The sequence below is a fragment of the Gambusia affinis genome, linkage group LG07 (genome assembly GCF_019740435.1).
Source record: "Gambusia affinis linkage group LG07, SWU_Gaff_1.0, whole genome shotgun sequence".
Classification (NCBI taxonomy): Eukaryota; Metazoa; Chordata; class Actinopteri; order Cyprinodontiformes; family Poeciliidae; genus Gambusia; species Gambusia affinis.
The window spans coordinates 21,305,006-21,317,681 of NC_057874.1; the positions used below are offsets into that span (position 1 = coordinate 21,305,006).

Consider the following 12,676-nt stretch of genomic DNA (forward strand, 5'->3'; position numbering starts at 1 on the left):
TCAATGGGGGGGAAAAATAAGAAATAAAAAAGTTGTCCTGCGTGGAGCGCAGCGGCTGTTGCGTCCTGTGCGCCTTGCCTGAGAATGAATGGCGCTGAGGCATCGCCTTCGGTCACAGCGGGAGCCTCAGACCTTGATGGGACTCCAGGCAGCGGCGACGAGACGCGGAGGTGATGTCAGCAGCAGAGGCAGGCCCTGAGGTCAGGCTTGGCATCGCAAAACAGTGCACCTTCCTCAAAAGTACGAACGCGAGCACGACTTGGAAAAGTACGCTGTCATTCATTTGCATATTACGACTACATTAAATAATGTGTTAGATTTCCAGTGTGGGCATCTCGACAGAACTGCTGCTGCACGTATTGATGAAATGTAGTTAGATTACATGCGTATGTACGTCTTTTCACGTTTTATCTAAAAAGAAACTGATATATTAATAGGCAGAAAATTTAATCTTATGGTATAAACACAGAGTTCACGCTATGAGCTCCCCGTATATCTCCAATCTGCATTAACAAGGTGCAAATGAGGCCGTTAACTCCAGCTGTTCTCCCTGCATCTTTTCCCACCGAAGAGGAGATTACACTAACAGCAGGTTAATGAGAACAGGTATGCGAACCCACCCACCCACACAGACACCCACACACACACACACACACACCCCTTCCATGAACTCTTCTTCAGGATTTTACAGCCTGCCTGTTATGCATGTCGCACCTGCGCTCGAGTACCCCGGAGTGGACCCCGTCCTGCGGCCCCATTCACCCCTGGATTGCTGTAGGAAGTGGTGCATCGGCCACGCTTTGTGTTGCAACCTGCGATGTAATCTGTTTTGCAACTGAAAAAACATCCGAACTGAAAGAAAAAAAAAAAACTCTAACGCAGCGTACAGGACCCCCACCTTGACTTATTTTGTGGCCCCTACCTTTCAGAAAAGAGCCGGGGGCAGCTTTTCAGGGTACATAATGGAGCCTATGGGGAGTAAACAAACATGTATCTGTGAAACTGCGACACACATTAGGAAGGTTAAAGACAGCTAAATAAAAGACTAAACATCTAAAATGCTCTTTACATACCTGAAGCCTATTTTATCCCTATAAGCTCACAATTATTTAGAAAACTGACTAACCGGTTGGCTTCACATCATCAGCACAAGTCTAAACCTAACTCATGATTTATTACCAAATTCACGTTATACACATACTTTACATTACCCAGTATCTTGGATAAGCATTCATTCCCCTCTAACTTTGTGATGTTGTGTTACTTTACAACCACAAGCCTCTGTGTTTACTTAGGATTTTATGCAACAAAATGTAGTTATGCTTAATAGTGAAGTGATTTCATTTTTTTGCAAATCGACCTCTGAAGTGTGTACATTTGTTACTACAAGTCTTTTGAGTTCCCAGCTGTACACTCTGTTGACAGAGAGCATCTCCGAATATTAACGTTCTATTCTTGCCACAGATTCACAATCAGATACAGGTTTGGACTTTGACTGGGCCATTCTAACACATAAACAGTATTTGATCTAAAACACTTCAATGCAGCTCTGTTGAAAGATAGATTTCTGTTTTGTTGGAAGGAAAATTTCTGCTCCAGTGTTAAATCTTTTGCAGCCTCTGACAGGCTTTTTTCCAGTCTTTGTATAAACTTTGCCCCAGCTTCTCAGTCCCTGCTATAGAAAAGTATCCCCACAGCATAATGCAGCGCCATGATTCACTGTGAAAATTCTGGTTACTGTGCAGTGATAGTTTTCCTCTACACATTGCTTTTTTACATATGTGCCTCCTTCCTCCACATATTGTCCCTTACACAGCTTGTGACAAACTTGAAAAAACAAAAAACAACATTTTCTGGAGTGTACAACTAATAGTTAACCTATCAACAGATTCTTCTGTGGAACTCTGCAGCAGATTACAAATTACTATTGGCTTTTGACTGACTCTGATCAAGGTTCCCTTTGCCCTAACTCTACTCTAAACTTCAGTACAACTTTCTTCCTGACCTGCTGTTCCTTGGTTTTCATGATGCTTTTTATTCTCTAATGCTCTTGAAGAAACCTCTGAAGTATTCACACAACCGCTGCAATTATACTGAGAATTAATTACACACAGGCAGGCCCACAGGTGTTTATTAATTGGAGCTTCTGAAATACATTGGTTTCACAGGGTTTTTTTTTTTTTATATATATTTTTAGGGGCCATTTACAGGGACCTGGATACATATCACACCACACAAAATATTTGTTATATAAAAAGTATGAAAGTCACAAGGCATTTTCTTTCCACTTTACCATTATGTTGTATTTGAGTTAGTTTATAACATAAAAGTCCAATAAATTGTCTTGAAATTTGTGCTCGAAACATGACAAAATGACAAACAATTAATGGGATATGAATTACCTTTGCAAGCCACTATAGCTCACTTTATTCATCCACCTAATGTGTTTGCTGTGGGTTTGTCTTTTTAATAGATTCTGGAGAAGAAAGCGTCCTAAAGGTGGGGAGGGAGCCGGCGGACAGAGGGGTCATCCCAGCCCTTTGTGGTGGGATGGACAGCAGAGAGGGAGGAGAAGAGGTGGGTAATAAACTTTGAGGGTTATACAGAGGTGCAGCAAAGGTCCTGGGAGCTCCTGTTGAAAGGCAGAAGTTTCTGTAGTTTTAACACATACGGATAAATTAATATGTTTTGCTTGACGGTGTTTTCAACCTAATCTCTGAGTTACTAATCTTATTCTCCTTGATGACCCTGCTGAATATTGACGCACTGAATAAAGAGCCGTGTTTATTAGTTATAAGCATGTTTAATAGTTGTGCGATGTTGTAGCAATGCAGCACAGCTGTGGCGGCATATTTTATGTTTCTAGTGTTTGTTTAACACAACACACTCTCTCTTATACATATCTACTTACACATATTTAAAGGAGCACAGAGGAAGCAGACTTACTGAGGTTTTGTCCCAGTCTGTGGTCCATGAGTTCAAAGCCTCTTGCATGGTGAGAAGAACCCTTACACAGCATATTAAGCAGGAGTTAATTATATGCCAACCTAAGTGACAAAGGGAAAGAAAAGCCTCCCCCTGAATGGCCAGACAAGAAAAGAGAAAAGTCATTATGTTGCCCACTCCTTTGCATTTGAAAAACTCTGTTCTTATTTTGGCATTTCCATTTGTAACTCTGAAAAAGGGGGAATCTCATGAAAAGCGAACGACAACTATTCCTTTGCATCAGTTAACTCTAACAAGCTTTATTATATTTTTAGGGTTATAGACATGTTTTCACTTGCATGAAAAATATGTATGAATATACAGAGACTCCTCGTTCAGATTTTGAGCTGCCAATAGTTTAGATTAGACATGTTAAAGTTGTGAACCACCACTGTTAACATTAAAATATAGAGCAGGGGAGTCAAAGGCAGACAAAAAGTAAAGCAAAGTACATCTGAAAAAGTTACATATAAATTTAGGACAACCACTTAACCATATCGACCATTATTTTCCTTCCTCACCACAAATCTCTGCGTAGCAAAAACATAAATAGGTCATCCCTTCAGCGCCCTCCGAAACCATTGCCACTCCTGATAAAGACGTGTGAAAATCCTTAGAATTAGATCATTTCAATTTATTACATAATCTTACACTAAGAAAAACAGCAGTTAGCTTCAGTTCTACAACAGTGAGGCTTGAAGACAGTTTATCTCACTGTGTGTGGTGACAAGATAAACTTAACTTGGCTGGTTGTTTTAAACATTTTAAATTGTGTTTTGTTTGTTGCCTTGCACCAAGAAGATCCCAACTTTGAATTTTTTCCTGGGGTCTTTCTTTCTTTGCGTGTTTGCCCCCATGCATGGGTGGGTTCTCTCCAGGTACTCCAGCTTCCTCCTACATTCCAAAAACATGACTGTTATGTTTACTTTTGTCTCTAAATTTCCTCAGGTTAGTGTGTGCATGCACGATTGTTTCATTTGTGTGTATCTGTGTTGCAAGACAAGATAAGCTGGAGGAGACAATGGATAAATTAATTTAGCCGAGTAGCTACTTTTTTCGTGAATATGAATGCATTTGACTTTTGTGAATGGCATGTTCACATGTCGTTCCCATTTTGAACAGTGGGTAAAACATATGGGCATGTATGTTTTAATTGTAGTCTGTGGAATCAAGAAAGTCATGGTTGAATATTTAAAGTTCCTTGACATAATGATTTACTTAAACATTATTTTCTAAATTTAAAATTCCTCAGCTATATTTACTCTAAAAAAATATAGTAAGCTCATAATTAGCTCATAATAATGGATTGTTTCTGTCCTAAGCAAATGCATGAAATCTCAATGATAGCAATTCCAAAAATGTTTTCATCCTAAGATTATGCTTTCGCAATAAAAAAAACCCCCAATGCATTTAATTAAACACTTTCTTTACTAGCAGTAACAATAAAAGGGAAGGGTGCTTAATTTTGTCTGAAAGTAAATCAACTCAGCTTTGGTGGGTAAAAAAAGAGCACATTTTTGTCCGTTGAAAAGTTTTAACACATAAATGATCAGAGCTTCACCATGTTCTAAACGTGTTTCAATTTAGCATAAAGACAAAACCACAGCACAGATTCCACTCACTTTTTTATTATTTGTTAAGCAAAGATAAAGCCAAAATGTTTGTGTTTGCTTTGTGAAAAATCAGTGCAAAGCTACCGAATTGAAAGAGGATGTTCTTTCTTTCTATCATGACTGTTATGTGTGTCTAATCACAGGGTTGGCACTTTCCATTTTTGTAAATCATCTAATTTGTACACCTCAGGCACTTCTTTCAGTTTGACACCAGCCTGTGGTGGCACTTAGCTTAGTTATTACTTGATCTGATATTTACTGTCCTTTATTTTTAGCACTCTGCCAATTTCCCCCTTCCTTCAAACATGAGTTTATGAGATTCCTTTGTGGAAACTTTGCTATTGTTTCAAATCTGAATGTGGATATGCCAGATTGCAAATCAATAGTCCGTCAGGAAAACTTCCACTTTGCCTCGGAGCAAATGAGTCAGCTTTTAGCACCGCTGCCAGGCTGTAGTGGCTGCCGTGGGTCCTCTATGCCATGCCGCAACACCACAATGCCAACACAGTCTGAGCACACTGGGGCCCCCTGAACCAAAAAACAAGCCAAGCTGGAGAAAGTCAAGGTAGAGACTGTTTTATCTTCAACTTCTGAAACTTTTCAATATTGTTGCTCACAATGAACAAAGTTAAATTTTATTTGTGGTTGGAGGTGAAGGCTGTAGTTTCTGTGACCATGGCAATAGCACAAGAATTAGATGCATTTTACACACAATATTTAAACATTATTTATGTTGGTTTGTCAATGGTTTAATTTGACGAGATCCCATTAGTTATAACATGGGATAAGTGGAATAATTATGTCCTAATGCAGGTGTCGTATTATTGCATCTTGAAACAGATATGCCATGTAAAGTGTTTTCTTCCCACTGTTGGAGTAAAAGGTAATCCCAAATAAGTATGACCATTTGAAAGAGCTTAACCAGTCTGATGTAAAAGGCACAAATAAATCTGACATCATCTCAAACCCAGAAAGATTTGCTTTAATAGATCCTTTATGATGTTTGCATTTACACACTAATTAGACCAGTTTCCCCCATCACTCTCTCTTATAAAGTCATTTAAAGGCACAGGCTGTGGCTGATAACATTTTATAAGGCAGGTTTGTGCAGTTTTTCTTTCCTACAGCATTCAGCAGCTCACTAGTGAGTGTCTCTACTGACCACAGAGTCAGTGCCGATGCTGATGTAATCAAGAGCAGCCACTTTTAATGCTGATCCACTTAATCTTGGCAGCTTGCTGGAGCACGTGACTACAGCCCCTCACAGGTTGCTATGAGCTGTAGTTCATATTTTTAACAAGGGGTTTTCCAGTTTCTCCACTGGATAAAAATAAATTCTTCCAGAAGTTCTTATCTAAATTACAAAAGGGGAAAAAAAAAAAAGCTGTGATGAAAAGATACCAAATTAGTGCAATTTAACAGCTCACATGGGTGAATGGGTTTGTACGCAAAGTATACATTATACCACGAAGTACTAATGTTCTTATGGATGCTGTGAATGGAACTGGATGCATTTTTTTTTCTCAGGCTGTGCTGCCCTCTACAGGAGAAAAAGAGGTCCTACACTTGCAGAAGTTCTTGCTTTTGCATTTTATGGATGCAAAAGCAAGAACCCCCCACTTGATGACGTTGTGTTTCTGTGTTTAATATGATGTAAAGCACTTTGAAATGCCTTACTGTTGAAATGTGATATACAAATAAAATTTGATTTGATTTGTTGGTCAGCAAGAGCAAGGGGTCAAAAGTGCCAAAATCAAATAAGAAAATTTAATTTGAAATAAAACATTGTCCATTAAAATTAAAACAAAAAATAAGCAAATAAATATTACTATAACATATTTTTGGGTGGCACAAAGGAAAAGAATGCCCTGAGTTCAAATCCAGGTCTGTGGTCTTTCAAAGTGGGCAAGTTTTTTCTCCTGTATATGTTTCCTTCGGCTACCTCCCACAATCAAAAACCACGACTGCTATGTCAATCAAATATCCTTAGGTATAAGAGTATGAATCCATGGTTGTGCTTCACTGTGATGAACTGGTGACCTGTTCAGGGTGCACCGTGCCACTTCTGTCATTTAAATAAATAATTTAAAATCAAGAAAATAGATAATAAATGTGGAAATAATGAAAATGTTGCCATTACACATCAAGTTCCTATAGTATAAAAGACATATCACTATAGAAGATGCTTATTAAAGCACAATTAAATATTTCAAACTGTTAATATGGGTAATTAAATGGACATCTGACATGTTGAACTGCTCAACCATTTAACTAAAGATTAATTACCTTCAATTGTAGCCCTTCCCCCGGTCACTAAATGAAAGCTAAAATATTTTATTAATCTTATACATATCCATGTATCTTAGAATTCTTTCATTTAATATAGATTAGTTACATATGTCCAGTTTTGTTTATCATATGGTGAATTTATTCTATCATCCATTATGACCTATTGCAGTCATTGTGCAGAACTGACTATGCTATAGTTGATGGTGATTGGTCTAAAGTGGACCTTCTTTGCAGTGTAGCCAATCAGATGTTAGGATTTTTTATGTGAACTGTACAGCTATAGTTAAAATTATAGCAAGGAACTGTAAGCACATCTGCAATAAGTTAAAGAATCAGAAGGCATTACCTATACATTTAAGATAAGATGAGGTCAATAATATGATTTCCTTTGGCCATCTATGAACCACTTTGCAATCAGTTGTCACTTTTATTACAACACACCACACATTTAGGCATTTGACAAAAAAATTGGCACCCATATCAAACTGCAGGTTTATTTACGAACTGGTAAAATATAGCACATATGTATAAAAATGTAGAAAATTGTACAGAAAATACAACACTTCACTTTATTCTATTAGTTTTTGCTACTAAAATAGCTTTGTTTTGCTAAAGGTGATAATCTTTTGCCAGCAAAATAAGTCAGAATGAAGGATAACAGTTACAAAAAAGAAAATAAAAAACAAATCACACACACACACACGCCCACACACACACACACAAAGAGGGCAACAATCATAAGGTTCATTAATATAAAAAGATTTTGTACAAAACATATACATTCTACATGACAGCACTAACAATTATTGTTCATGTACTTTGGGGTAGTGTTAGTGTTGAGCTTTAATACTCTATTTGTGCATCTTTTCCTCTGTTACCTTGAATCTTTGGTACGATGTGCACTTATTCCAAACTGAGGAAATATTAATTGGTGCTAAGGCTGAAGTGACAATACTGTGATCTGCTGAATATTCATGCTTTATGAAATACTTTAGTGTGGCCCCAGCAAGCTTAAAGGCTCAGATCTCTGACCTAATCATAGTTTTGTTTATCAGATGGTGAATTTATTCACCATCTGATAAATTCATAGTCATTTACATGACTATGAACTCTGTATAATCATGTAAATGAGGTTGGCATGAGTCACTGAAAGACAGAGATATTGTAACTCTTTGGGATTAGAGCCAAAGTGCAGTAGGTTGTCCTATGAATGTACCTCAGTTTTTAAAATATAGGAAACAATAACACATTAACTCAATATCCTCAGTTATTATCACCCTCAGCTGAGTCCTGTGTGAGCTGGTGGTTAGATTATTGTACACAAAATGCAGTTTGTTAAAACATACATGCTGCCATATATAAATCACTGTTATCGCTGGCAACATTTACTGGAAACACTGAAAAATATGTGTTAAAAGTTCCAAAATATATGCATCTTTTATTGCAGTAGCAAAATGTTATCCTGAAAAAAAAACATTATTTACATGCTATAAAATAAATGTAATAGAGCCTTATTTGGTGTACTGGCCTCCCAAGTTGACTTGGGAGGCCAGAAACTTTTATTCAGTAATTAGGCTGTTTAACTTCAAAAGTGTCTGAAAGCCTCAAGTGTAAGACATCCCGAACTGATTGAAATGCCAGATTATTTTGGTATTTCAATCAATAGTCAATCAACTACTTCTGTGAGTCAACCTCGTCTCCAAACCACAATAAGAGCATAGAAAATCATGGGTTTGCCCTCTCTCCTCTCTAAAAACCTGTCACCTTGTGCTGTCTTAGCAGGGCAAGGAAGATCCTGTCAGACTTTCACACCTGAGTCAGAAGATACATAAACACAAGTTTTTATCTATAATCAATGAGTAAGACACGTAAAACCTGTCCAGAGAAATACATTTAATCTGTGCAGTATTAATGGTAATTTCCACAGCAACACAGTTTAATGTCATTTTTTCTTAATGTCTCTTGTATCTTACTATTTGCTCTTCCTACTCATTGCATTCATGCAATATTGAGAAAGTTGCTGATCAGTTTAATTGTATATATTTAAAGTAATAAAAAATAAAGCCTGCATAAATGTACTCCAATTAATTTTTGACATTTCAATGTGAGATTATGACACTGCAATAAAAGATTCATTCATTTTAAAGCTTTTATCACCGTCAATAAGGATGCCAGTAAACATAAATGTATTAATTGAGCTTTTCTCACATTCTATACCTCAGAAGTGGTAGGCACATTCTGTTATAAAGACACCTGATAAAAAAGTAGCTGCTTTAGAAACACTTAAAGTAAACAAGTGGAGTGCAAACTGTCTGGAAAGGCAAGTCAAACGTACATGTAGTGTGCACATTAAAGATTCAAAACAAGTCCTGAGTGTCAGTGTGAAGGGATAGGTGTAGGGTTACAATGCATGTGACTACTCTGCAATGGTGCATATGTAGGAATACTGATATGTTGCTGGTATAGATTGTGTTGATACTGAAAAGGAAGAAATCAAGAGTAACACAGAAGATTTACAAGGCCAGAGAAACATTTCTCAATCACTAAAAGCATAGCTTTCTTGTCTCTTCAAATAAACAAAAAATACTAACCCCTGAACATTGAGCTTCAAGCAAACTATCAAGCAAACTATCAAAAGACAACCTGTCAATGTCTCATTGTCGTATACACATTTTGTATATATATATATATATATATTTATAAAACATATTTACACAAATCCTTCTTTGCTCCACTGTTGCCAAAGCCTTTTTCTATTGATAAAAACTGTTCAATATCCTATGTTCAAATCAAAAAATAGTTCTGTCTTACACTAAGGCACAGAAAAATCGTACCAAGGCAGCAGGGAAAAAATTATTAATGGGGAATAGCCGGCACCTTTGGTTTTAAGGTTTTTGATGGTGGTTTGCATATTTTTTTTAAACGTGATTAGACTGTATTAGTAGCTTTGCCTCAACTTGCACCCAAAACCTATTAAGACTACATTTTCAAATTTTTTTTACGAGTCTCCAGTAAGTTATTGCTGGTTTTAGTACTATTGCTCCATTTTATGAACAGTTGCACTTTACAGTCTTTCTGGTCTGGCTAAACCTTCAGTCAAAATCCCTCAAAGTGACAGAATCTGATTTTGAAAAACAAAAACAAGGCCAAGGTGAGTGTTTATTGCTTGTCTACAGCTAATGCATGCTAAGCTTCACTAGAGTCCCCTAAGACAGAGTGTTTAGGTACTTATTTTCCCCAGCCAGTGAGGTAAGCATGGATGTCATATCACCCACAGCCATGTTGGACAGGCCAGTGCCTGGAGCCAGGCTGACGGACGTTTGTGGGGTGGTGAGGCGTGAAGAAGCCTGGGAGGATGATCCTGGAAAACCTTGAAGAGGATTGTTGACTGGACTAAATGAGGAAGAATCAGCTTCATCAATGATGGAAGTAAAGTCAATGCGAGCATTCTCCAAGTCCAGGTTTTCTAAGGCATTCGAGATGGGACTAGACTCCGGATAGGGAGCCATAGGGGCAGACTTGGTGTCACCTGCTGGGTTCAAGTTTGGCGGTCCCATATTAGTCGGCTGGTTAAGGCAAGGTCCATTCTGGGGGTCTCTGTGTTTTTCCATATTCATATTTATCTGACCTGTATAGTACATGTTGTTGTTGTTGTTGTTGTTGGAGGGAGAAAACATTTCATTTTGAGGGTGCTGTGGATGCTGGACAGGTGGAAGTCGCACCCCTCGTTTGGGGCTGGAAGTGGAGTGTACAGGGCTCAGGTGGGGGGAGCCGCCAAGGTAACCCCCTCCTACCTGTGGCAGACTATTCTGGCGGCTGAGAGGCTTGCGTCCCTGAGGTGGCCTGGGCACAACCATTTCCTGATTGTAGCATGTACCCTGGAGACCTGTCAGGTGCTGATCTTTAGGTGTAACTGAGGTGGACCCTCGGCTGTGGGCAGCAGGGCTCATTACCAGATTATGTTCCGGGTAAGAGGGATACATCTGGTTGGGATATAGGTTTTGATTCTGGTGCTCTGGGCTGTGTTGCATCATTGCTGCTTGAGCATTCAAACTCATGTTGTCAGAAAGAGAATTTGGCTTTATTCCACTCTGCTGCTCTTGCTCTTGTTGCTGCTCCCACATGAGTGCTTGCTGAGACTGCACATAATTTCTCACCATCATCTCCTTCACCTGCATCATTGGGGTTTCTGACCTTTGGCCTTCTGACAGCGCAGAACCGGCACAGCCCAAATTTAAGCCACCTCCACTAGGGTATGAACCTGGGTTCTGCCCTTGAAAATCACAGCTTGGGTGGCTGGAGTTTCTCATCAACACTTGACCACTCTGTTGGGGGTAAGTCTGTGTTTGCTGCAGGAGGATTCGTTGCTGTTGGAGCTTCGCACTCTGACAGGCGTTTCCACCACCCATACCAGGGTGAAACTGTTGCTCCGGCTTGATGAAAGGTTTGTGAGTGCCATCAGAATTGTCGTAGAGGGCTGTCTGATTGTTGAAGTGAGCTTGTGTTTGTTGAGGCTGCAAACTGGAGTTTGAGAACCGCACCGATTGCTGGTTCTGAATTGCATGGCTTGAAGTTTGGATTTGGTTGTGGTTGTCATTCCAAGGACCCCCACTGTCACTGCCTTGACCTATGCCTGGATAATGTGGACCGGAAGGACTCAGCTGGCAGGTGCTCATGCCATACTCAGCCTGTTGGAGAAGAGTATTTGACATCCCATCTGGCTGTGTAGGTCTCGCTTGACCTAATGGATTCCCACTAGCTCTGGATATGATTTCTCCTCCGTGTCCCTGGTAATGCCGCTGCATGTAAGCGGGATCCGGGCAGCCCAGAGAGTCATGGCTCGGGGACAGCTGGTTTGGAAGTGGACCTCCGCTTCCCATTGTCTGATTCGGCTGCTGGAAACTCATAAAGTTTCTCTCTACAGGGGTCATCATCATGGAACGATCTCTGGCATCAACAGTGTTGAGATGGGGCTCCATACCCATAGCTTCCATCATTACATTTTCTGTGATGCTAGGTGGACGTGGGGAGTACATGTGGCGGGAAAGACCTGTGTCAGAGCTGCGAAGTTGTAGTGCATTTCTGCGGCCCATCATGGCCACATTATTGAGGCTGTTAAAGCGTTTGGGTAGAGCTTGTGGGTCTGCTACTGATCGAACCGGATCACTGGCCCGCCTGGTGTTGTTACCTGGAGCCTGGTGAGGGTAGATAACTCCAGTACCGTATTCTGTGTTGGCACTGTGCCGCCGATGACCTCCTTGCTGGAGGAAAGGAGGTAAAGGCTGCCCTTGGTACTCACTCAAAGGACCCACCCTTCTTACTGGTGTACCGGGCTGCTCCATGTTAGGTAAAGGAGTGGGTGGAGGTCCGCCAGTGGCTGCAGCATATTTGGCCTTCAGGCTATAGTGCTGAGCAGGTGTTAAGTTGGGGAGACCTGGTAACCCTCCACCTCCAGGACATGGAGCTCCTCTACGATAGGTTTCAGGTGAAAGAGGGTCTCCCCCAGCTTGTTCTGGACTCAGAAGGTGACATCCGCCCCCTGCTGTCCCTCCTATTTGTGAGACATCACTGGAGCGTCTACTAGACAGGTAAGGGGATGCCATAGAGGAGCGACGGCTCACTGTGTATGCTGAGCTTAGGCTGCTTGTGCCACTTCCTCTCCTGTCATTAGTAGAGTTTGCTATATTTCCAGCTCCGAGCTCATGGTTGGACAGCTCCATTACTCGTCGATTAAGTGGAGAAGGTGCACACATTCCCATGTTGTCCCCTGAACCTAGAAAGAAAAATTA

General features: G+C 40.0%; 1 protein-coding gene across 5 annotated transcripts in view; it reads right to left on the minus strand.

Moving 5' to 3' along the window:
- Nucleotides 1-7,486: 7,486 nt before the first annotated feature.
- gli1 (GLI family zinc finger 1) overlaps nt 7,487-12,676 on the minus strand; it is a 53,608-nt gene continuing 48,418 nt past the window's right edge. For all 5 annotated transcript variants that reach the window (XM_044122551.1, XM_044122554.1, XM_044122553.1 and 2 more), the window contains one exon: nt 7,487-12,660. In XM_044122551.1, coding sequence (XP_043978486.1) covers nt 10,094-12,660 — 2,567 coding nt within the window. In that variant the 3' untranslated portion in view covers nt 7,487-10,093. The remainder of the gene's footprint in view (nt 12,661-12,676) is intronic.